This window comes from Podarcis bocagei (genome assembly GCF_964188305.1).
Source record: "Podarcis bocagei genome assembly, chromosome: 8".
NCBI classification, from domain to species: Eukaryota; Metazoa; Chordata; class Lepidosauria; order Squamata; family Lacertidae; genus Podarcis; species Podarcis bocagei.
The window spans coordinates 82,789,530-82,815,776 of record NC_138133.1 but is presented as its reverse complement, the minus strand read 5'-3'; the positions used below and the strand labels follow the sequence as shown (position 1 = coordinate 82,815,776).

Sequence of the window (26,247 nt, the reverse complement as noted above, 5' to 3'; positions counted from 1 at the left end):
CCTCAATTTATTCTAAGCAATAAGAAGTGATGTACAATGTTTTGTACATTGTACAAGTATCAGAAAATTTGCAAGCTCCATTTTTCGTGTACATGCTATGCATACTACCAGTGTTTTTGCCAAGGGGTACTCATAGGTACTCAGTACCGGCATCTCTTTTATGGTTTTTAAAAAAATGCGTGGCACTCACTGCAACAACTTCATGGTGAGTACCAGCACCTATTTTTCTAGAAAAAAAGCACTGCATATTACATAATACATTATACAGTTACATATACAAAAATAGATTTATTGATTTCGGGGTGACCTATTTTCAAGTTCATTTCTTTGGTTTTTTTTGGCAAAAGTTCATCTAACTAAGCTACAGGAACATAAGGTTGTAAAAAAGGTGCACACAACCTGTGAATTTACTTTGCTGCTTCTCTCCATAGGAAATCTTATTTAGATCTCCCTTCTACAGGTGCCTTCTGAAATTTCACCAGGCCTATAGATTTCGAAGCTTATTTTCATAGTCAACAGAGACTAGATACTTGCTCCTGATACATGTTTTGATCTTTGCATGCAGTGCTAAATTCCCTACTCTCCACCCCTGCAGATCTACGAAAACCCCCAGTCTGTGCCCACACCACCTGTCTGCTGCAGAACCGCATATTCACCGGAGAATAGAGCAAAATTGGAGAGCGGCTTTGGCAAAAACAAGGGGAAGAAGCGGTGACCTGCCGTGGCAGGAGAAAATCCATCAACAGTGCGGCCAGTGTTCGGAAAAGCAGCCAAGTGAAAGAGGCTGGCAAGGTAAATAGGACCCTTTGTGTTCTCACAATGCCGAGTTGCATGCAGGTTCAGCAAGCGAGCCTCCGTCCTGGAATCTGCCATGTGGAAAGGGAGGGAGGGGCGAAGAGCTCTTGAACGTTAAAGGAGCAGTCCTTCCCCGGGCAGAGATTGCAAAAGGCCAAAAGGAAAGTAGCAAAGAAGAAGCGTTTAGCTTTAGCAAAAGAACCTCTCCAAATCCAGTCCACTTCTGCCGCTTCTACCTCCAGAGCTCAGTCCGCCCCCTTCCTAGGACCCACGGCTTTAAAATTCGGGGCTGGAAGGGGGAACTGATTTGAGGAGGATTCACCATTGATCTACTCAAGTGGTGCCTGCAACAAAATGTTGCAGCATGGAGTCATCCTCCTATTCAGGATTCTAGCTAGCCACGTTGCCCTTTCCCAGAGCCAACAATCTCATTTTTTTTGTCCACACACAAACACAAGTCAGTATCCTGTGACCACTCCAGGCCCCCTGGAGGCCTCTGTAGGGGGAGACAGGATGGTAGACCAGCCTGCTAGCTGGGGCTGGTGGGAGCTGGAGGGCACCAGGTTGGGGAAGCCTGAGCCAGATGGGCCTTTGGGGGCTAAATCCAATGCTAGTTGCACTTAGCATTGAAAGAAGTGGCCATGATTAACTTGGGACCCATTAGTTTGAATGGGTCTACTCGTGAGTAGAACTTAGTTGGATGCAGCCTTTGGTTTGATCCAACAGGGCTCTCCTTACTTTCTTAGATTTCCCTGTAGCCACTAGCATAGTTCCCTATCCCAAGGATCCTTATCTTAAGTCATTTTTCTTCAACATAATACAGTGTGTCTGCTGTCAACTGGCTCCCATATAGGAAGAATTTTCTGTGGCGGCTCCCCGATTGTGGAATGCCCTCCCCAGAGAAGTTCTCCTGGCACCGTCACTGCATTTCTTTAAGTGCCAGGCAAAAGCATTCCTCTTTACCCAGGCCTATAGCTATGAAATAATCTATGGCCTGTGTAAGGACTGTTAGGATGAAGATTTTGCTATTAGGCTGTGTGTCATTATGTTTTTTATTATGTTTTTATCACTGATGTTCTGTAATGTGTTTTTATAATGTTGTACATCACCTTGGGATCTTTTGAGAAAGGTTGGAATACATTTTTTAATTTATTATTATTATTATTATTATTATTATTATTATTATTTATTAATTAATATTAATACACAATGAGACATATAAAATTTAGTACCCAACGAGATTTCCCTTTCTGCTGTGGACATCTCTCACTTGGACTTCAGCTTCCCATTTGGGGGAATGGTATTCCATGCTAGCCCTACTCAGAGCAGAACCATTGAAGTTAATGGACACAGCTAACTTACGGTCATTCATTTTGGCCAGTCTCCTCATGAGTAGGACTCAGTTGCAGGCAGCTTTTTCTCCAGTGCTCCTGCAAACATTCATCAACACATTTTTTTAAATAAAAAAATCCTTGTGTGTGGCATTTCAATTAAAGTCTTTCTCTGCTAATCTGTGCCTGTATGAATACAAGGTCTTTGGAAATCTTTAACTGGGCTGGTGTGTGTGTTTGTCGGGGACTTTTCCTGTCAAAACAGAGATGGCACACTTTACCTTCACGCTTTGAAAGAAAACAAAAATTGGCATCTATCACAGCAGGCAAAAGGACCCATTTTTTATATATTCCTTTTATTTTAATGTCCACACATTTTCCCTTCCCTGAGATCCCTCACCAACAACAAAGTTATCACCATCTACCTAATTCAGCATTAACATTTTTAATATGCTTTGGGATTCGCAGCCAGGAAGCCACACTGTGGGCTTTGTGATGTGCAAATCCCCTTTGAATGTGACTCTCAAATGTATTTCCTCATTTCCGATAATGCCATGCCTACTGCTTCTCTAATGTATGCTAATCTGGTTTCTTTAGAATACCTCCCACGTGGTGAGCAAAAATCGTAGTAGCAGAGGGATCGACAAGTGGTGGCCTTAGGGAAATAATCTTCCCACCCACCCAATAAAATCTTTGCAGAATTAAATCATGAGAGAGCCCCTCCTTCCTATGGTATCCCAAATACACACACCAAATATGTGTGCATACCAAAATGTTATTTATATATATATATATTGATTCAATTATGTGTGCAGTGCAGAAATGGGACAGAGGGTCTTTTGTTCTCCCTCATTCAAAATGCTGAAATTTGGGGCCATTCAAATATCATGTTTCCGTGCGCTGCTCTGGTTCTCCAGAAGCGGCTTAGTCATGCTGGCAACATTACCCGGAAGCTGTCTGCGGACAAACGGGGTTTCCCTTGGCCTATAGAGCGAGATGAGCGCCACAACCCCAGAGTCGTCCGCGACTGGACCTAATGTTCAGGGGTAAAAGTAAAGGGACCCCTGACCATTAGGTCCAGTCGTGGCCGACTCTGGGGTTGTGGCGCTCATCTCGCTCTATAGGCTGAGGGAGCCAGCGTACAGCTTCCAAGTCATGTGGCCAGCATGACTAAGCCGCTTCTGGCGAACCAGAGCAGCACACGGAAACACCGTTTACCTTCCCGCTGGAGCGGTACCTATTTATCTACTTGCACTTTCACGTGCTTTCGAACTGCTAGGTTGGCAGGAGCAGGGATCGAGCAACGGGAGCTCACCCCGTCGCTGGGATTCAAACCACCAACCTTCTGATTGGCAAGTCGTAGGCTCTGTGGTTTAGACCATAGTGCCACCCACGTCTCTAACGGTCAGGGGTACTTTTACCTAAATATCATTGATAGGCTGTCGGTCCAGAACAGGACATCATAATATGTGGTGGGAATAATTTAGAGCTGGTGTGGAGAACCTGTGACGCTTTGGGAGTTGGCAAATGACAACTCGCACCACCATCTCTGGCCAGCCAATGTAGGCATAGCTGAGCTAGATCTTGGGTAGGCAAACTAAGGTCCGTGGGCCGGATCCGGCCCAATCGCCTTCTAAATCCAGCCCGCGGATGGTCTGGGAATCAGTGTGTTTTGACATGAGTAGAATCTGTGCTTTTATTTAAAATGCATCCCTGAGTTATTTGTGGGGCATAGGAATTCGTTCATTCCCCCCCCCCCAAAAAAATATAGTCCGGCACCCCACAAGGTCTGTGGGATAATGGACCGCCCCCCTGCTGAAAAAGTTTGCTGACCCCTGAGCTAGATTGACCAATAAGTGTGATTCAGTATATGGCAGCTTGCTATGTTCCTGTTTTCCGGGGTATTTCGTTTATTGCTTCCCCGCCCCCTCCTAAGGATTAGGTTGTAACTCTTGTCCCAGTTTAGCAGCATAATATTTCGGTTTCCAAGTAGCGAGCTGTTGGAGAGCTTTTCAGTGGAACTTTAGAGCACAAGAGGGCAAGGAAAGGGTAAGAGAACCCAATAAATACGAGGAGAGATCAGATAAGAGTCTCTTGTAACAAAAGGGGAGATGGAGAGGAGTAAAACAAGCTCGCTGGAAGCTTAGATAAGCACTTTCTGTCTCTGATGTTCTGCTTACATAACATCCAGCGCTTCCTTGAGTCTTTGGCCTCTGCTGCACTCAGTTATCTGTCCCGTAACTGATGGGCAACTTGAGTTTGGAAGTTAATAACAAGCTCACTTGGAAGTAGCATGTGTGTCCCTAGATTTGGCCTGCAGAGGTACAGCTCGGGGGATTAAGTACAGCATATCTGGAAAGGGCAGGTTGGAGATGTGGGTTCGGATTGTGACATCTTCTGCACTGCGGTGGTACGTGGGACTGTTTACGAAGAAGGATAGGGGGAAGTGCCTGGTTCTCATGCACAACTTTCCGAGGTCAGTCCCCAGCATCTCCATTTAAAACTGTATTTTTTATTATTCTTAAAAGCAATTTTATTGAAGGTTTTTAACATATTAAGTCCTAAAATCCAAACACGTTTATAAAAAGCAATATATCATGAAAGAATAATAATAAAGGAAAAGAAAATATAAAATAGAATACAGTGGTACCTCGGGTCACATACGCTTCAGGTTACAGATGCTTCAGGTTACAGACTCTGCTAACCCAGAAATAGTACCTCTGGTTAAGAACTTTGCTTCAGGATGAGAACAGAAATTGCGCAGAAGCAGTGGGAGGCCCCATTAGCTAAAGTGGTGTCTCAGGTTTAGAACAGTTTCAGGTTAAGAACGGACCTCCGGAACGAATTAAGTACTTAACCCGAGGTACCACTGTACTGCAAAACACAATTATATATATAAAAAGAAAAAGTATAGATAAGAAATAACTAAAAGAAAAAGAAACCCTTTATCTCATTTACATCATATACAGTGGTACCTTGGTTCTCAAACTTAATCCGTTCCGGAAGTCCGTTCCAAAACCAAAGCATTCCAAAACGAAGGCGCACTTTCCCATAGAAAGTAATGCAAAATGGATTAATCCATTCCAGACTTTTAAAAACAACCCCTAAAACAGCAAATTAACATGATTTTTACTGTCTTACGAGACCATTCATCCATGAAATGAAAGCAATTAACAATGTACTGCAGTCACACAGTCAATCAATCAGTAGCTGAACTGGGTTCTACACAGTCACACAAAAAAGAGTCACAAAAACGCAAAATAAATAGGAAAAAGAGACAGACCTCAGCGTAGCACTCAAAACGGAAGCATAACACTCAAAACGGAGCACGTTTGGCTTCTGAAAAAAGTTCGCAAACCAGAACACTTCCTGATTTGCAGTGTTGGGGTTCCAAGTTGTTTGAGTACCAAGGCGTTTGAGAACCAAGGTACCACTGTAATATAAAAGAATAGAAAAATAGCTGAACATTCTCTGTAATAGCAATTATTCAAGATGTTTAACACACTCCAGAGTAGTTTCTACCCCTCTGCAGGATGTAACTTTCCCCGAATTTCCCTCCAAACCCAACCTTTAATTTTTTGTCAGTCGGAAAGCTGAGTTTTCAAGTAGCAAGGAAATGTCTCTGCCCGGACCTTTGGGAAGGACGGTAGCTCAGTGGTCGAGCATCTCTTGCCTTGAAAGCAGAAGCTCCTGAGTTCAGTCCTCAGCATCTCCCTGCAAGAAATCCTGGAGAGCTTCTGCCGGTCAGTGTAGGCAGCACTAAGCTCAATAAGCAAGTGGTCTGATTATATATAAGGCAGTTTCCTGTGATCCTACGTTTGACCTCCAACAGCCATTCCTGCTGCCAGGCCTAAGCAGACCAGCTTAGTAAGGTGTACATGGCACACACTGAACCAGATTAGTCTCTTTCCCCCCTGCTGTTCCGAATGTGAGAGCATCCAAAGTCCTTTGGCTGCCAAGGCGCCGTGCCCGCCGAATGGGTGTATGCAGCAGGCTGCAAATTTGAGATGCTTCTCCCAGGGGCTTGTGCTAATGCGTTGGCTTTGTCCTTTTATCTCATGGGTGCAAGGGAGACGGAGGAACAGATGACACACAGCATTAGGGCTGGCTTAGTAGATATTGGCAGCCTGGCGTGCAGATGGCCTTCCGTCAAAGTTGGGCCAACACGCCCTGCAGGAAAGTGGTGTTTAAAAAAACAACATTAATGCCCCAAATCGGAGCAAAGACTCAGCTGGCGAGGTTTGCTCTGGAGGTCTTTGGTTAATTGCCAGGTGTTAGTGGGTTTTCTCTCGTGCCAACCCAGGCTGGCACTGCATGAAAATGGAAGTGAAGAGCTGGAAAGGATAAAGGAGTCAAGGTGGGTGACGCCCTGTTCATGGATCAAACAGATGCCAAAGTCACTTCTGCGTGGCTTTTTCGCCCTCTCAGCATAATTGGCTGGTTTCCCGAGGGCTGCTTACAACGAGATTTCCCCCATTGTGTGTTAGGAAGGAGGCGTGTTATTGTGAAAAATACTTGAAGCTGGTGAAAAGAGGCATCATTTAGATATATGAACCAGGATCAGGCCAAAGGCCCATCTGGTCTTGGAGCCTGGTCTCACACTGGCCAGCCGGAAGCCTTTGGGAACCCCATAGGCAAAACCCAGAGTACAGCAACTGTCTCTCCATTTGCGATTCCCAGCACAATACGAGGGCACAATTCCTCCAACACTGAGGTCAAACATAGCCACTGGCATGGAGCCATTTCCCCTGTGTTAAATGCCACATGTGTTTATGTCTCTTGGAAGCCTTAACCTCCAGCCATCTCCATCAAGTGACAGTAGCAGTGTTCGAAATTGGCCAGGAGCCAGGCACATTTTACACCTGGCTGTTGGCTACTCACGGCCAAATGAAGATGCCATCTGGAGGTGCGTGCCTGGGGATCGTTGGATCTTGACTATTTTCACACACTGATACCATATCCTGTAGAATTCTCTCCGTTACATTTTATTTGCACAATCGGATTGAATTTCAGGAACCAAAATGCTCTTTCTATGCAGCTTGATCAGGAGCGGTGAACAACATTATAGTTAATTGATTTAGCTTGTCTTCATTTGCCCTACCCAGCTGCCCTGCTCACAGTCGTGAAGAATATTCCTAAGTTATGAATGGCCCGTGTCACCATTAAGCAAAAGAGGTCGGAATAGGCCATTATATATGTGGACAGACCCTGGATTAAGTGATGTTTCTTCCTGAAGTTTTCAAAGCTCTTCACCTAGCTCAAGGTTGTCCTCTGAACTAGCCAGATGTTTAACTGAGGATCAATCACAGTCAGTCCATCATCTGAAAAATGAGAATTTAGAGCCGTCTTGCCCCAAATGGCAACTAGACATTCCGTTTTGGCAACTGTAACCTTGGTTTAAGGAGCCATTCAGTACCCAGCTTATATATCTAAGTTTATAACTCTGAACTGTAGCCCCAAACATTGAAATGGGCCTGTGGGGGAGGGATATGTCAAACCCTTTCCTTGCAGTTAACGCAAGAAGATGAGGAAGATTCTTCTGGATCAGGCCAAAGGCCCATCTATTCAAGGATCCTGACCAGATGTTCCTAGGAAGATCTCAAGCAGAACCTGAGCACAACAGCCTTCCCGCCGCCTACAATTCCTAGCAGAGTGGAAGTTGAACCTAGGCACCTTGGTTGGTGGTATTGGTGGACTTATCATCCAAGAATGTGTCTAATTCCCCTCTAAAGACATTCCTGGTTGGCAGCCACCACTACTTCCTGAGGAAAGTGAATTCCATAGATACGTGAAGCTGCTTGAGAAAGAGTCGGACAACTGGTCCATTTCGCCTGGTATTGCCTAGATGCCCTGATTGGCAACCCAGAATATAGACAGGCTGAACAGGCTCATGCAGAGTGGCAGATGTTGCTGTATGTATAGGGGGCCCCAAGCCTCGATTCCCCGCTGCAAACTGGTTTCATTTACAGATAAAACTGCGAAAGAGAAGGGGGCGGTTTTGTTGCTGTGTCCTGAGGGTGCAGAATGTCTGCTTTCCATTTAAATTTATCCAGAATCCTTCTCGGAGCGTTAGAGTGAAGAGAGGGTGGCCATTTATTTCATCTGACAGCAACAGACCCACTGAGCTCATGAAGAATAAGGGCATGCCAGCTCTCCCATGTTCGGCTTAAATTACCGGCGGGAAAAGAGCCTTTTATCCAGCTAGCTGGTCTAAGCCTGTTACGAGGAGCCTGTACACTGATAAGATGCGATAACCATTGATTTACTCAAACGGTTAACAACTCGGATGCTCGGCGCATAATTCTAAAAGCCTTTCAAACCTCTTCATTGTGATGAATGAGGCTCTGCCAGTTCCTGGCCCTGATACGTTGTTCCAGGTCAAAACCAACAGCAGAAAAGACTTGCCAGGGAATTTATTTTTATTCTGGAGCAGGAGAAGCAAAACAGAGTTGGCTCTGAGGTACCGCTTTGCACGGCTGTTTTTCACGTTGTTTACCAGGAGACATTGGGGGGGTCCCCTCCATCTGGCAGGCAGCAAACATATAAGTGATAAATCAGTTAGATACACCTGTAAAAAATATTTGGATATATTATTGTTATTATACCACCTTTCATCATAGGGCAGTTTACAGTATAAAAGTACATACAGTGGTGCCTTGCAAGACGAAATTAATTCGTTCCGCGAGTCTCTTCGTCTAGCGGTTTTTTTCATCTTGCGAAGCAACCCTATTAGTGGATTAGCGCTATTAGTGGTTTAGCGGCTATTAAAGGCTTAGCGGCTATTAAAGGATTAGCGGATTAGCGGCTAAAAGGCTATTAGCGGCTTAGAAAAAGGGGGGGGGAGCGGAAAAAAATCGGAACACTTGCAAGACGTTTTCATCTTGCAAAGCAAGCCCATAGGGAAAATTGTCTTGCGAAGCAGCTCAAAAACGGAAAACCCTTTTGTCTAGTGGGTTTTCCGTCTTGCGAGGCATTCGTCTTGCGGGGCACCACTGTAATGTAATATCAAACAAAACAAGAGCTCATCCATCCTACGCACAGTTTAAAAGGCCTTAGATCAGGGGTCTGCAACCTTTAAGACAAAAAGAGCCACTTGGACCTGTTTCCGAAGGAAAAAAAAATGGGAGCCGCAAAACCATTGCGACATTTAAAACAAATATAACTTCATATATTGTTTCTTACCTTAATGTCCGATCTGACAGCGGACGGGAAGGTGACGTCGGGGCGGTGTGTGACTTAACGCATGCACCGCCCCCATGCGACGTCACAGCCAGTACAGCGCCCGCCACAGTGGGGAGTGTTGGGGCGCACAATGCGCTTCCTCCCCTCGCTAGTATCCGCCCCGGAGCCACGGCAAAGGTGTAAAAGAGCCACATGCGGCTCCGGAGCCGCGGGTTGCAGACCCCTGCCTTAGATTGTTTCAACAGCCAAAGGTTTAGGAGAAGAGGAACTTTCTTTTGCTGGCGCATAAAGATATGCAATGAAGGTGCCCGAGAATCTTCTCTGGGGAGAGCATTCCACAAACGTGGAGGCCCGTTCTTGTGCTGTCCCCCTCTGGACCTCTCGTAGAGAAGGCACATGAAGAAGGGCCTAAGATGATGATCCTTGAGGTACTGTGGGGTGTCCTTGATTTTAAAAATCATTTCCTGCCATTTACAGCCCAGCTTTCTTCCAGCAGGGCAGAGTACATGTAGTTCCCAAGTGGTCATGCATCCAGGCTTTGACCAGGCCAAGATGTGCTAAGCCACATTGGGGGGGGGGGAGGTTGCCCACATGTGTCTTAAGAGCATAATCTAGGGCCACAGAAGCTAGTGAATCCCTAGTCTCGTTGTTGTTGTTTAGTCGTTTAGTCGTGTCCGACTCTTCGTGACCCCCTGGACCAGAGCACGCCAGGCACTCCTGTCTTCCACTGCCTCCCGCAGTTGGGTCAAACTCACGCTGGTAGCTTCAAGAACACTGTCCAACCATCTCGTCCTCTGTCGTCCCCTTCTCCTTGCGCTCTCCATCTATCCCAACATCAGGGTCTTTTCCAGGGAGTCTTCCCTTCTCATGAGGTGGCCAAAGTATTGGAGCCTCACCTTCAGGATCTGTCCTTCCAGTGAGCACCCTAGTCTCTTACTGCAGCCTAATTAAAGGAAGGAGTTTCTGAACCAAAGGACAAAAGCGTCCGGTCGGATTTTGTTTTAATAGGAATGAACTTATGGAATGGGATTCATGCCTTGATATGAATCGGCAGTGTTGTGTGTGGCTCCTTTCACGTCAGCGGAAGACCCCTGTGCATCTTACGACACTTAGGTAAGGTGCCACCTGCACCAAACCTTCCAGCCACCAAATCTGGCAAAATTATGGGACTTTTAAAAAGTAGCAGGTTAGACCTCTGGAAGATGATCTGGACCATGCATGGCAATGGGAGAATGGAAGAGATAGGAGAGGAAGCAGACTTACTCCAAGCGCCTTTTCTGCAGGGAGAAAACAAAGGCTGGACCACACAATTGCAGCTGTGTTTTTTAATTGGGGCGATGGGTCTGCCTCTTGTCTTCTCTCCTGTCAAAGGAAAGACTTGGGAGGAAGCAGAGTATCCGGGAGGGGCCAAGGACTCAGCTGTTGCAAACAAAATTCTTCATTGGTTTTAATTAAGCTGTCAACTTGAAAATAACTGCGTTGCCAAGCAACATGGTGACCATTGTCTTCCGTTGAAGCAAAGGCACAGAAAATGAACTGCAGGCGCAGCGTTAAGACTGCGTACTGACAACCCTTTGAGGAAGACACCAAGTTTCGTAACCTGCACACGACTTTTCGTTATTATCTAGGAAATCTTTGAAGCAGGGCCTCAAGATGAACGAAATGTTACTGTTAGGGTCAGATGCCAAAGTTTCTTTCCCCCCTCCTTCTGTTCAATTTTAGATTTTCTTTTTGCAAATATATCTTAAAAATAAAAAAAACCCGCAACCTTAAGACCCTTGCCTAGAGCAGGCCAGAGTTTCATCAAGTCCAGAATCCTGTTCCCACAGCTGCCAGACTAGCTCAGATAGCTGCGCTGGTTATACTGTGGTGCTCACAATGCCAAGGTTGCAGGTTCGATCCCGATAAGAGACAGCTGCATGTTCCTCCATTGCAGGGGGTTGGAGTAGATGATCCTCAGGGTCCCTTCCAACTCCATGTTTCTGTGAGATCCCTATGGGAAGCCTGAAAAACCAGGACCCGAGTGCCGCATCAGCACTCTCCATGCTTGCAATTCCAGAAACTGATATTCAGAGTTATACTGCCTCCAACATAGGCCTGGTAGCCATTGGGAGTTTTATCATCCATGAATCTGTTTCACCCTCTTTCAAAGCCTTTCATGTAGGTGGCAACTATGACCTCTTGTGGGAGCAAATTCCCTCATTTAACTATGCAGTGTGTAACTAAGTACTTTCTTTTTGTCTGTCTTGGATCTTCAAAACTGTTATGTACTGAAGTTCTCACCCTGGGCCATCAGGGGGATACTGTAGATAGTTTTCATTCAGGTCCACATATGCAAATAAGGAACTGAAAGTGACATTCAGTGATTGGATAGTTGCAGAAAGTTGTTACTGTTGCGTTGTAGTTGAGCTCTATATAAGCAGGTTGGCTGAACCCTTCAGCTCAGTTCTGTTCTGGCCTGTGAATAAACAAGAGCTGTCTGAAGAATCGCTGTGTCGTCTGATATGTTCACCCACAACTTAACAAAAATGGTGTTCGAAATTAGCCAGGGATCAAGCACAGTTTGCATCTGACTATTGGCTGCTTGTGACCAAGTGAAGATGCCTAGGCACCAAGATGGCTCCTGACATCTCCACCATCTGGAGATACGTGCCTGGGGATCATTGCATCTTGACTGTTTGTATACACTAATACCACATCCTGTGGAATTCTATCCATTTTATTCTATCTCAGGCAATTATCTTGGCGCATAGGGCTAATTTCGAACACCGTTTTGAAGGTTCAAGGCAGACAAAAGAACGTACTTAGTCACACATTGCCTAGTTAAACAATGGGATTTGCTCTCACAAGAGGTTGTAGTTGCCACCTACACAAAAGGCTCTGAAAGAGGATTGAACAGATTCATGGATATTTGCATGCCTGAGCAGGAGAATGGAACAACGTTCTAGTTCATTGTTGTTGCTTGTCTTCATTTACCCCACCCAGCTGCTCTGCTCACAGTTGTGAAGAATATCCCTACATTATATGTCACCGTTAAGAAAAAGAGATCAGAATAGGCCATTATAAATGTGGACAGTCCCTGGATCAAGTTCTCAAAGTTCATAACCGAGCTCAAGGTTGTCATCTGAACTAGCCAGATGTTTAACTGATAGTCAATCACAGACAGTCAGTCAGTTGATAAATAAGAATTTAGAGCTGTCTAAGGGACGCGGGTGGCACTGTGGGTTAAACCTCAGCGCCTAGGACTTGCCAATCAGAAGGTCGGCGGTTCGAATCCCCACGACAGGGTGAGCTCCCGTTGCTCGGTCCCTGCTCCTGCCAACCTGGCAGTTCGAAAGCACGTCAAAGTGCAAGTAGATAAATAGGTACCACTCCGGCGGGAAGGTAAACGGCGTTTCCGTGATCTGCTCTGGTTCGCCAGAAGCGGCTTAGTCATGCTGGCCACATGACCCGGAAGCTGTACGCTGGCTCCCTCGGCCAATAAAGCGAGATGAGCGTCGCAACCCCAGAATCGGACACGACTAGACCTAATGGTCAGGGGTCTCTTTACCTTTACCTTAACCCCCGAATAGTAACTAGGCATTCTTGTTTTGGCAACTGTAACCTTGGTTTAGGGAGCTATTTGGTGCCTAGCTTATATATCTGAGGTTCTAACACTGCTTCAGACCTTCCACTTCATTGGGTGGCCCCAGGTCCCGGTGGGAAAACTTCCTCTGTGTTCCCCAAAGATGCCTCTAAAATCATTTTTGTAGTACGCAAAAGCATTTGAATTTAGCTGTCTTAAGAATGAATTGATGGGTGAGATGGCATGTTTTTAATTGGCTGGAGGGGGCAGGGACCTTCACGCAAGAAGCTTTTGCACAACTGGTCCAGACAAGGGCACCAGCATTAATACATTCTTAAGAAATGTTGTCCCGATCTTCAGTCAATGGAGTCTCCTGGTCAAGTCCCAAAGCCTGTCACAACCCAAAGACAGATAGGTAGCCGTGTTGGTCTGCCATAGTCAAAATAAAAAAATTCCTTCCAGTAGCACCCTAAAGACCAACTAAGTTAGTTCTCGGTATGAGCTTTTGTGTGCATGTATCTGAAGAAGTGTGCATGCACACGAAAGCTCATACCAAGAACTAACTTAGTTGGTCTTTAAGGTGCTACTGGAAGGAATTTTTTTATTTTGACAACCCAAAGAAGCAGTGGATATCACATCTGATCTTGCAGGACTGCCATTCAGCATTAGCAGGTCTATCAGATGTCCTGTATTTATTTATTTTTTCAGCCTTTGGAGTGACAGCTCACAGCCAAGCTTGCTGGCAGCACTGCCCTGTTACATTTGCCCACAACATGCCTGCTTTAGCTATTAATAATGCTGCGTTGCCTCGCTTTATGCCGTGGGCTGGTTCTTACTCAGATGCTGGGCAGGCGCAGGGCAGTGTTAGAACATGCCTCAGAGACCAGGTTTGGGCATGTTGCATCCCATAAAATGTACACCCTGTACATCTGCCACACACAAAGGTGTGAGCATGCTAGTTGTGGGTCAGTTGGAGCTGACCTTTTGTCTTGCACTGGACCGATCTCCCAGTGTCAATCATAGGTAAAGGTAAAGGGGCCCCTGACCATTAGGTCCAGTCGTGGGCGACTCTGGGGTTGCGGCGCTCATCTCGCTTCACTGGACGAGGGAGCTGGCGTACAGCTTCCGGGTCATGTGGCCAGCATGACTAAGCCGTTTCTGGTGAACCAGAGCAGCGCACGGAAATGCCGTTTACCTCCCCACCGGAGTGGTACCTATTTATCTACTTGTACTTTGACGTGCTTTCGAACTGCTAGGTGGGCAGGAGCTGGGACCGAGCAACGGGAGCTCACCCCGTCGCGGGGATTCGAACTGCCGACCTGATCAGCAGGTCCTAGGCTCTGTGGTTTAACCCACAGCACCACCTGCGTCCAATCATAGACCATGGCAAATTTGGCACAGATGCATCATGCCAGTCTAGGCCAACCCAATGCACTCTAAATGCACGGCTATGTTGCCTGGAGTTAATGGGAGTTGTAGTCCCAAATACCTGCAGTGTGCCAGGTTGGGGAATGCTCATATTCCTTAGAATTATAGAGTTGGAAGGGACCCTGAGATCATCTAGTCCAACCCCCTGAAATGCAGGAATCTCAGCTAAAGCATTTATGTCCATCCAACCAATGCAGCAGCTGACAGCATTGCATGTGGAATTTAGGCAGGAGCAACAGGAAGCTGCTTTCCCCCCCTTCTTTTGCTGTTTCCTCAGTGCTGGCCTCATCTGATATCAGAATGTGCCACAAAACTTTGGGGATAAGGATGCAAAGAGTGTGTGTGTGTGTGTGTGTGTGTGTGCGCGTGCGTGCGCGCAAAGTTTGATTCACGGGACAAGGCAGTGAGGGGCTGTCACCCCAGATAACCAAGCAAAGCCTGTTTGCCAGCCTTTGGTGGCGAAGAAAGGAACATAGCAGAGAATGCAGCTTAAAGGCAAGAGCAATTAATTTGCCTGTTTTAAAATACTCTCTTAAGTTGAAATCACATGCTTGTGACTCACCAAGTCACAATACAGGCAACAATAGTCTTCATGTAAGGAAGTTAAGTTTAGACAGGTCTCATGATACGTAATCTCTTAGGCGGCTTGTGGGCGCAAAATACCGCCGGCATGCAACGCCTTGTTAGTGGGATTTGCGCCGGCACCCAATCTGCGACTGGGCCAAGTTCAAGGTTACGGTACTAATACATAAGGCCTTCTGCAGCTCAGGAGCAGGTTACTTGAGATACGGCCTTATTCACTTCTGTGGGAGAAAGTTAAGCAAAGAAGATGCAATCAGGAATGCCATTGGAGAGGTGTTTCAAATTGCTACTTCCCCCCTCGTGGTCCTCAGTTATCACAGCTATTGAGAATCAACCCTAGGCTGGGCTGCACAGTTCTACCAGTTTTAACCTGCATAGCCCTGCCCTGCTTCTTGGTCACACTCGAGTGTAACGGAATGTTTGCTTACAACAGTCAAGCTTGCATTTTGCAGAGCTTTCCCAGGAAGAAAACCCTGCAGGCAGCCGTCTCCCTCCTTTTCCATGGGAGAGCAATCGGCAGCGTCTGTGTTTCACCTGAGCAAATGTCAAGGGCTGACATTCTTGATTTGGAAGCCCTTTCTTTACCCGGCTGAATGGATTCCAGGGAATTCTGAGCCAAACCCAATTGTGCAGGTTTCAGCTCTGCGTGGAGTAAGAAGAAAAGTGTGGGGAGGGAGAGAAAGACTGGCAGGGCTCTGGCGAGTGTGTGACAGAGGAGAGGGGGGGCGGCGATTTATGGGGTTTTGCGCCACACGCAAATCAGAAGTCTGAGCAGTCAGAGATGGACATGAGGGCACAGAAAGGATGGGAAGCAGAGGAAGGGGCTATGCAGGCAAGGGGCAGGCCAGTCGAACCCTCGGCATCCCCAGCCTCACTGTCTCCAAGAACTAGGAGGGGCAACTTCCATGCAGGAGAAGTCTCAGGTGGTATAGTCATACTTCATCAGATGAGTGTACAGTGGTACCTCGGGTGAAGTACTTAATTCGTTCCGGAGGTCCGTTCTTAACCTGAAACTGTTCTGAAGCACCACTTTAGCTAATGGGGCCTCCCGCTGCTGCCACGCCGCCACTGTGCGATTTCTGTTCTCATCCTGAAGCAAAGTTCTTAACCCGAGGTACTATTTCTGGGTTAGCGGAGTCTGTAACCTGCAGCATATGTAACCTGAAACGTATGTAACCCGAGGTACCACTGTACAGTGGTACCTTGGGTTAAGAACTTAATTCATTCTGGAGGTCCGTTCTTAACCTAAAACTGTTCTTAACCTGAAGCACCACTTTAGCTAATGGGGCCTCCCTCTGCCGCCACACCGCTGGCTGGAGCACAATTTCTGTTCTCATCCTGAAGCAAAGTTCTTAACCCGAGGTACTATTTCTGGGTTAGCGGAGTCTGTAACCTGAAGCGTCTGTAACCCGAGGTATATAAGTCCCACAGATTTATTGACGGCTGTGCTGGGCATGAAACTGGAAAGCAGCCATGTAGATGCCAGAAACCCTGGATAGCTCAGTTGCTAGAGCTTGAGAGACTTGGGTTAAAGTCCCACTTTGGGCAAAAGATTCTTGCATTTCAGGAGGTTAGACTAGATGAGCCCCGCGGTCCCTTCCAACTCTGTTTACAATTCTGTGATTCTGTGTGTGTTCATCTGGTGTACCTTAGGAGCTGCTGTTAAGTGTGTGATTTTGGCAATAAAGAATTAACTGCTGTTTGCCTTCCTTGGCTGGGCATGCGCAGGACCAGGGTGGGGTGGGATTGGGCAGGCAGAACAGGCTGTGCACCTGTGATTTATGGACTGTGGCCACCTCTGGCCCTCTCTCACAAAACACAGTGACACACAGACTCAGAGGAGTGGCCTTCCCACATCTTCCAGATGTTATTTGGCTTGGCCTGGTGAAATTCCTTTCGCAGCCACATTCTTCAAGTTTAGGCTCAAGCCCAGTGGTGATTTGTCTTGCGAGAGCCATTTAAAAGGGATGGGGGTGGGGGAGAGAAAAAAATCTTTGCACACCTGGATTAAATCAAGCTCTTTCTAGCATGTCTGCGAGTTACTAAGGAAATTGGAGAAATGGAAAGTTGCATGGTTTCCAACAGTGCTGCCTGGGAATAGCTTTAGGCACCAGCCTTGGTCATAGAATATGAGTGAAGTTGTGAATTGGGGGAGAAGCATGATTGGACTTGCTGTGCCCCACTGGTCCACATTTTCATCCAAAGTTGTGAGCGGAATCGACTTTGAGAGAGGGCAGAGGGCCGCTGGGCAATATCCAAGTCCCGTATGTGTTGCAGGAACAGGGGAACTGTGGGCAAAGTTTTGACTTCCCCCACCTTACCTGCTGTTGCTGATGGCAGCAGCTGCTGTGTACATCTCTCATTTCAGGTATGGTGAGCGAATGTTGGTTCTTACCGAGTGAAGTGACTTCTCTGTAGGCAGAATTGGGATCCTTGATGTGGCTCAGAGATTGGTGGACTCTCTTGGGATCCAGAATGGCCCTCCATTTTCCTGATTTTTTGGGGACCATAAAGAGAATAGAGTAGCAGCCAAAGCCTTGCTGTGGTTGTGGCACAGGCTCTATTGCGCTGATCTCCAGCTGGATTGATTGAAGCATCAGGTGGTGTTTCTTGAGGTCTCTAGCATTGGATGAGCCCCTGTAGGGACAAAAGGAAGAATAGTTTTCCTTTCTCTGTAATAATAATAATAATAATTCATTATTTATACCCTGCCCATCTGGGCTTCCAACAAAGTATTAAAATACAGTAGTCTGTTAAACATTAAAAGCTTCCTTAAAGAGGGCTGCCTTCAGATGTCTTCTAAAAGTTTGGTAGTTGCTCTTCTCTTTGACATCTGGTGAGAGGGCGTTCCACAGAGCGGGTGCCACCACCGAGAAGGCCCTCTGCCTTGTTCCCTGTATCATGGCTTTTCGCAGTGAGGGAACCACCAGAAGGCCCTTGGTGCTGGTCCTCAGTGTCCGGGCAGAACGATGGGGGTGGAGACGCTCCATCAGGTATCCTGGGCTGAGGCTGTTTAGGGCTTTAAAGGTCAGCACCAACACTTTGAATTGTGCTCGGAAACGTACTGGGAGCCAATGTAGGACTGGTGTTATATGGTCTTGGCGGCCGCTCCCAGTCACCAGTCTAGCTGCCGCATTCTTGATTAGTTGTAGTTTCCGGGTCACCTTCTAAGGTAGCCCCACGTAGAGCTCATTGCAGTGCCTTCTTTTTGTCCCTGGTCTCTTCCAGTGCATCTTCCAAGCCCTCCCTAAACAGCTTGCCCCCCTTGAAGGGGTCGCTGGCAAGGCTGGTCTTGGCTTTGGCTTCCGACTGCCACTGTTTAAGCCAGAGCTGTCTGCGAACTCCTACATCCGCTGCCAGGGCCCTTGCTGCAAGTTGCAAAGCGTCCGATGAGGCCTCAGCCACATGAATCAACCCCCTGCGATGCAGGACTCTTTTGCAGAATGTGGGGCTCAAACCCACAGCCCTGACATTATCATGCTCTACCTACTGAGCTATCCCAGTAGACAGCACAGCCTGAGCTAGATGAACAAACTGCAGCCTCGTATGTCCATCTGTTTTCGTGCGGGAGCCTTGCTGCGGCTACTCCCCTCCATTTATTCCAGACTTCCACTTCTGCTTGTTATGAATACTCTTCTGTTGGTAAGTGCTACCAATTGTGCCTTAATGTAACGGGTAGATTTCACAAAATGCTAGCAAACTATAATTTCAAAAACACAGATTATATCCTGAATATGTTGCAGAACAGCCAGCCGACCGGTGGCTCAGTCTGCAAGAGAGCGCAGGCTTTATTATATTGAAAAGGCCTCTTTGGAAATTTCTCAACACATGAATCCTATGTTGGGAGCAGCAGAAACGTTTAATTTCCATTGATTTGAAGCTGTGGGGGGTTGGGAAATGAAACCCGCGCCCTCCCATTAAATGGAAAGATCCCTGAAACTCACTGTCGAAGTTTCTCCTTGTGTTTTCCAGGTAGAAAAAAAGGAGTTTCAGCATCATAACGTGGACGAGGCTTTTGACTGCCAGCTGCCTGGAACGACAACCTTTGAATGAGCTAATCAGCGGCCCTAATGAAATAATTTCCAGAGGAAAAGTGATTTTTTTTCGCCCTTACTTAAAGCCTTTTTTTCATTTAAGGTCTCTCTTCCCACACAGCAAAGAGGTGGGTGGGGGAGTGTTCCTTGACATTGTTAATAATTTCCTCCCTCAAACTGCCGGGGTGGCAAAAAAAGAAACAGAAAATTGCAGTTGTTTGCTTTCATTAAACCTTTGGAGGAATTAGCAGCTGCTGGAGGAGAGCCGAAGCAAAAAAGAGTTGTGAAGGTGGATGGAGCCTTTTATTTTTCTCATAAAAGGAGATAAGAGATGATCAGGGATTCAGTCCTGTTTCAGTCGCTCCAGGACACAGTAATGTGGGCTGTTCCTTTTGGACAATAAAGGCAATTAAGCTACTGTTTGCAGCCTAAACAGAGCCCTGGAAGGAAACCTCTGCTTCTGCTTGCCTCAGCCGCTGGCGTTTCGCTCAAGCATCCGGGCTAAGGAGGAGGAGGAGGCGGCAGCGGGTCAAGATGCTGGCCATCAGGAAGAGGGGCTTCAAGATGTTTACTCTTGCCTTATTGTTTGTCATTACCATCACGTCGTTCTTGCTGAACTACAGCCACAACACGGTCATGGTCGCCTGGGACCCCAAACAGCTCGTCTACCAGTTTTCGGAGCAGTTTCGGAGACTGATGAAATATTCCCGGAGGCCTTGCAGCTGCCGCACGTGCATTTCTGAAGAGGGGGTCTCGCTGTGGTTCGACGACAGGTTCAACCAAACTATGCAACCCTTCCTGACCACACAGAATGCCTTCATGCCCGAAGACAGCTACAAGTGGTGGCTGGTGAGTAGCTAGCTGTGGAGGAGAGAGACCTGTTTGCCTTGGGGTCTCCCCACTTTCTTGTGTTGTTCCCCCCCCCCAGCCTTCAGTCATCCAAATTGTCCCTAGCCATTTTTAATTGGTGTGTATGTGTGAACCAAGGGATGTGGGTGGCGCTGTGGGTTAAACCACAGAGCCTAGGACTTACTGATCAGAAGGTTGGTGGTTCGAATCCCCGCGACAGGGTGAGCTCCCGTTGCTCGGTCCCTGCTCCTGCCAACCTAGCAGTTCGGAAGCACCCCTAAGTGCAAGTAGATAAATAGGTACCACTCCAGCGGGAAGGTACACGGCGTTCCGTGTGCTGCTCTGGTTCGCCAGAAGTGGCTTAGTCATGCTGGCCACATGACCCAGAAGCTGTGCGCTAGCTCCCTCGGCCAATAAAGCGAGATGAGCGCCGCAGCCCCATAGTCGGCCACGACTGGACCTAATGGTCAGGGGTCCCTTCACCTTTACCTTTACATAGCGGGAGAACTGAGCTGCAAAATTCAGAGAAGCGTGGAGTTCATCCAAATTGTCCCTAGCCATTTTTAATTGGTGTGTATGTGTGAACCAAGGGATGTGGGTGGCGCTGTGGGTTAAACCACAGAGCCTAGGACTTACTGATCAGAAGGTTGGTGGTTCGAATCCCCGCGACAGGGTGAGCTCCCGTTGTTCGGTGCCAGCTCCTGATAACCTAGCAGTTCAAAAGCACGTCAAGTGCAAGTAGATAAATAGGTACCGCTCTGGCGGGAAGGTAAACGGCGTTTTTGTGTGCTGCTCTGGTTCGCCAGAAGCGGCTTAGTCATGATGGCCACATGACCCGGAAGCTGTCTGTGGACAAACGCCGGCTCCCTCGGCCTATAGAGCGAGATGAGCGCCACAACTCCAGAGTCGTCCGCGACTGGACCTAATGGTCAGGGGTACCTTTACCTTTACCTATGTGTGAACCATCATTTTAGTGCAGGATTCTCCACAAACAGGCACATTTCTGTATGTACTTTTGACCAAGACGAAACACCTTTGCAAGCAATTTCCTCCTAATGCAATGTAAGTCTTCTGGTGATGTTTTTCACAAACGTGGGGCATTTTCCTTTCCCCTCGTATGTGCATTGTTGTGCACCTTGGTTGGTTGGAGCCTTGCGTGGCTAAATTTGGAAGGATCGTAAAATCATAGAAAGAGTTTAATTCAAAATTCCCAGCTCTTGGCAAATTGAATCAAAGGATCTTAGAGCTGCATCTAGTCCAACCCTTCAGTGCAGGAATTTCAGCTAAAGCGTCCTTGACAGATAGGCAAACAAACCTCTGCTTAAAAATCTCCAAGGAAGGAAAGCCCACCACCTCCTGAGGGAGACCATTCCACTGTCAAACAGCTTTTACTGCCAGAAAGTTTGTTCGACTATTTAATCTTCCTCTGGTGAGGCTTCCCTAGGGGGTTCTCTGGCTGGAGGCTCCCACGTTTCCGAGCACAATTTAAAGTGTTGGTGCTGACCTTTAAAGCCCTAAACGGCCTCAGTCCAGTATACCTGAAGGAGCGTCTCCACCCCCATTGTTCTGCCCAGACACTGAGGTCCAGCGCCGAGGGCCTTCTGGGGGATCCCTCACTGCGAGAAGCCAAGTTACAGGGAACCAGGCAGAGGGCCTTCTCGGTTGTGGCACCTGCCCTGTGGAACGCCCTCCCACCAGATGTCAAAGAGAAAAACAACTATCAGATTTTTAGAAGACATCTGAAGGCAGCCCTGTTTAGGGAAGCTTTTAATGTTTAATAGGTTATTGTATTTTAATATTCCATTGGAAGCCGCCCAGAGTGCCTGGAGAAACCCAGCCAGATGGGCAGGGTATAAAAATTATGATGATGATAATGATGCCAGTCCCTGACAAGAGAGGAGAAATCTGTGGCCCTCCAGATGTGGTTGGGACTGCAGATCACATCATCCCTGAGCATTGGCCATCAGGGCAGGGCCCGATAGATCCTTGCAAACATCTGGAGGGCCACACTAGATCCTTGAAACATCTGGAGGGCATTGAACATTTGTGTTATTCGTTCATCCCCTCAATGTGTTTCCCAGCCATTTTCGTAACTTATCATTTTGATTGCTTGTTACATTTATATCCCACCCGTTTCTCCAGAGAACTCAAAAGTGACTTGCATGGCTGTCCCTTTCCTCCACATTATCCTCAGAGCAACTCTGCAAGGTAGCCTTGAGAGCAAGTGACTGGCTCAAGGTCAACCAGCGAGCTTCCTGGCTCAGGTGGGGATTCGAACCCTGATCTCTCCCAGGTCCTAGTCCAACACTCTAACCACCAAACCACCGCTGGCTCTCAACAAATCAGCAAAGAAGTTGCCTTTTGTAAGAACACTGCAGTTGCACAAACCTAAATTTCCAGCATGCTCTTGGATCCCTCCTGCAAATGACTGACAGCCTGGAGGCAGCATTAGTGACCAATCTGAGAAACGGTTTGTTCTGCATGGTATCTGGTTTCTGTGGCAAGCTGTCCGTCAGAGGTTTCTGTCGTGGGTGGCTTTCCCGATGTCTGAGAGGCCCGTTAAAACTGTGCTGACAGCAAGGGGGGGGGCACCTGCCAATCCTCCCCAAAATCAATATCATTAGAGGCAATGACCGGATTTCTGTTGCCTCTGGTCTCACCAGCTGGCTCATTTCTTACTTCACATTATAATTGGGTTTGGGCAGGGGTAGGAAACAGCTGTGGAATAGATGTTCACATTTGCTCGTAAGGAAATGAAAGCACCATATTATGGACATTGCAAGTCTAGGTAGGGATACACATGTGGTGTAGTGGTTAGAGTGTTGGACTAGGACCTGGGAGGCCAGGGTTTGAATCCCCATTCTGCCACGAAGCTCACCGGCTGACCTTGGGCCTCTCAGCCTAACCTACCTCAAAGGGTTGTTATGAGGATAAAATAGGGTGCATGGGAATGCAGGGATCTTTTCCCCCCGGTGGGGGACACACACATTCTCCTTCTGGGGTAGTTTGTTCACCTTTGGTCCCCAGCCTGCACTCAGATCTCACTTGTGGCTCTTAGAAGCAGTCAGCATGCAACAACAGCCACACCCTGGGAATGGCTTTAACTGACTGGCTAAACCACTTGAGGGTAGCTGATTGTCTCAAACCCTTGGTGAATTAGGGATTTTCCCTGCATGTGAAGACAGGCTCAGCAGATTGAGAGGAAAGACCATTAGTGGGTCCGACGCTCAAGAAAGCGGTTTCTCCAAGAGCTTTAATCAAGGAAACGAATGTGATATCTACCATGTTTGAATGCCTCTTGTGTCACCTAACCTGCTCCAGCCTATTGATTCCCAAGCCAAGACACTATTGTAACAACAACAACAATTTATTACTTATACTGGGCCCATCTGGCTGGGCGTCCCCAGCCACTCTGGGCAGCTACCAACAAAATATTAAACACATGATAAAACATCAACATAAAAAACTTTCCTAAACAGGGCTGCCTTCAGATGTCTTCTAAAAGTCAGATAGTATTTTTATTTCTTAGACATCTGATGGGAGGGCATTCCACAGGGTGGGTGCCACTACCGAGAAGGCCCTCTGCCTGGTTCCCTGTAACCTCACTTCTTGCAAGGAGGGAACCACCAGAAGGCCCTCGGAGCTGGACCTCAGTGTCCAGACTGAACAATGGGGGTGGAGAAGCTCCTTTGGGTACACTGGACTGAGGCCATTTAGGGGTTCAAAGGTCAGCACCAGCACTTTGAATTGTGCCTGGAATCCTTTTTCCACAGCCCCTCCGAAAGCCGCGCAGTGACTCGTGTGTTCTTCTTTGCAGAAGCTGCAAGGGGAAAAGAACCCCAAGGGGTTAAACGAGACCATCCAGGAGCTGTTTGAGCTCATCCCTGGAGATGCGGACCAGCTCCTGGAGAGAAGCGGTTCGCGATGCAGGCGGTGCGCCGTGGTGGGGAACTCGGGTAACCTCAAGCAGTCGCAGTACGGCCAGGAGATCGACAACCATGACTTTGTGTTCAGGTGAGTCCCTGCTGCAAGGCTTGGCGGTCTTAGCCTGATCGCTCTCTGCCACTGCAAGTAACGAAAAGAAAAGAAAGAAGCCATTGTCTTCATGGTGAGGCTTAAATAGGTGACGTCTGCAGCTGAGCCTCACCACAGATCCCATTTACCAATTTCCAGCCCATTGCTGCTGCAGAATCGTGATTCGCATACACCTCCCCCTCACCTGATAAGTCGATATTTGCAACCAAATGGGGGAACTGACTCCATAGGGGAAAGGATGCAGCTCAGCAGTAGAACACCTAGTTTTTGTGCAGAACGCCGCAACTTCAGTCCCCAGCATCTCCACGTAAGGCTGGGAGCAGTGGTGTAGCATGGGTTGCCAGAACCACATGGAGGGACGTTTGAAACGGACAAAATATGTGTGCACATTCAACTGCCTCACGGCATCCACGTCGCCCAGGAGATTGCAGCCATCGAGATAAGAAAAGGGAAGTCATTCCATTGTCCGGAGAGGTCGCTTCCTGGTTCGCATGGAGAAGCCGTTTCCAACCGGAGCCCAGCGACGGAAGCTGTATTGAGGCATCACCGGGCCAACCGCCCCTGTGCCCCCCTTAAAAAAGCTACACCACTGGCTGATGGGGGAGAGAGAGAGATCGGTCTGAAATGCTGAACAGCAGCTGCTGCTCAGTGCAGACAATACTGACCTTGGTCTGAATATGCACAAGGCAGCTTACTATAAAAGGTAAAGGGACCCCTGACCATTAGGTCCAGTCGCGGATGACTCTGGGGTTGCAGCGCTCATCTCGCTTTACTGGCCGAAGGAGCCGGCGTACAGCTTCCAGGTCATGTGGCCAGCATGACTAAGCCGCTTCTGGCAAACCAGAGCAGTGCACGGAAATGCCGTTTACCTTCCCATCGGAGCGGTACCTATTTATCTACTTGCACTTTGACGTGCTTTCGAACTGCTCGGTTGGCAGAAGCAGGGACTGAGCAACAGGAACTCACCCCATTGCGGGGATTCGAACCACCGACCTTCTGATCGGCAAGCCCTAGGCTTTGGTTTAGACTATTTGGTTTTACTATATTTCTGTACAATAATTGATTCTAGCTCTTGCCAGGTCTTTCACTCTGCCTCTTGTGAATGCTTTGGCTGTTCCACTTAAATTAAAAAAAATTCTCTCATATATATATATATATATATATATATATATATATATATATATATATATGCAGGTTTTGGTGTCTTCGGGTGTCTTCCCGTGTAAGAGTTGGGGTGTCTAGGCGACGTTTCGACGAGGTCTCACTCGTCATCTTCAGGCTGGTGCTTTCGGCTTCTTGTTACTAGAACAGAGCAGGATCTCAGTGTTTGAGTTCCTATAAATACTGTTGAGGGGGTGTGGTGTATATCCTCCAACGTTACACCACACCCCCTCAACAGTATTTATAGGAACTCAAACACTGAGATCCTGCTCTGTTCTAGTAACAAGAAGCCGAAAGCACCAGCCTGAAGATGACGAGTGAGACCTCGTCGAAACGTCGCCTAGACACCCCAACTCTTACACGGGAAGACACCCGAAGACACCAAAACCTGCATTCCTGTACCCGTGAAAATCTACGAAAGCAAATATATATATATATATATATATATATATATATATATATATATATACACACACACACACACACACACACACACATATACACACACACACACTGTTTTCAATATGCTGTCCTTTAAACAAGCAAATAAAATAAAACCCATGGTGATTTATGTTGAAGCAAACAGGCAGATCGTATTGGGAGGTTTTTCATTCCGTTACTGCCCGTCTGCCTGTTCACCTGTAGGGAGCACCCTCTTTTAGCAGCTCTGCTCATCTTCAGAGGCCTCAGGGTGCCATAGCCTTTACCCGAATTCAAGCAACCTTGAGTGAACTCTTTATGGCAGAGTTCCACATGATCCAGGGAACAGTTTAGTTAAATACACGCACACACCCTAACCACAAGAACTGGCAAATATTTTATAGAGGATGAAAGGTCGTGTCAACCACGAACATGGTCCAGCCACTTGCGGGCATCATGGCTTTCTTACCAGCGTGTTATTTAGGTGGCATTCATGCACAGACACCCATATCAGTCTCAGGACCAGGGGAGGCTGCCTTACATAGTGTCAGGCCGCTGGGCCACCCAGCCCAGTGTTGACAGCACTGGCAACAGCTGTCCAGGATTTCACACCTTTCCAGCTGTTCTTGGAGTTGCTAGAGATTGAATCTGGGACCCTCTGTTTTCCAAAAAAGTGGGGGCTCTACTTCTGTGGCCTTTCTCTTTCGCGTACACGATGGTTTGGATTGCCAAATTGTGCCTGTTGGCGTAGCCGCAAGGGTGTTTCTGGCACCCACGAGGCCCCTCTCCTCCCCCTGCTGAATTTAGTTATTTACGTACGATTGTTTCATACAATTTAAATGCTGCTTAACTGTAAAAAGACACA

The 26,247-nt window shown here is 47.4% G+C and overlaps 1 protein-coding gene across 1 annotated transcript in view; it reads left to right on the top strand.

Moving 5' to 3' along the window:
* Positions 1-598: 598 nt before the first annotated feature.
* The window catches only part of ST3GAL1 (ST3 beta-galactoside alpha-2,3-sialyltransferase 1), a 44,935-nt gene continuing 19,286 nt past the window's right edge, over positions 599-26,247 (top strand). The window contains exons 1-3 of the mRNA XM_081204985.1: positions 599-792; positions 18,856-19,766; positions 23,584-23,780. Coding sequence (XP_081061111.1) covers positions 19,452-19,766; positions 23,584-23,780 — 512 coding nt within the window. The 5' untranslated portion in view covers positions 599-792; positions 18,856-19,451. The remainder of the gene's footprint in view (positions 793-18,855; positions 19,767-23,583; positions 23,781-26,247) is intronic.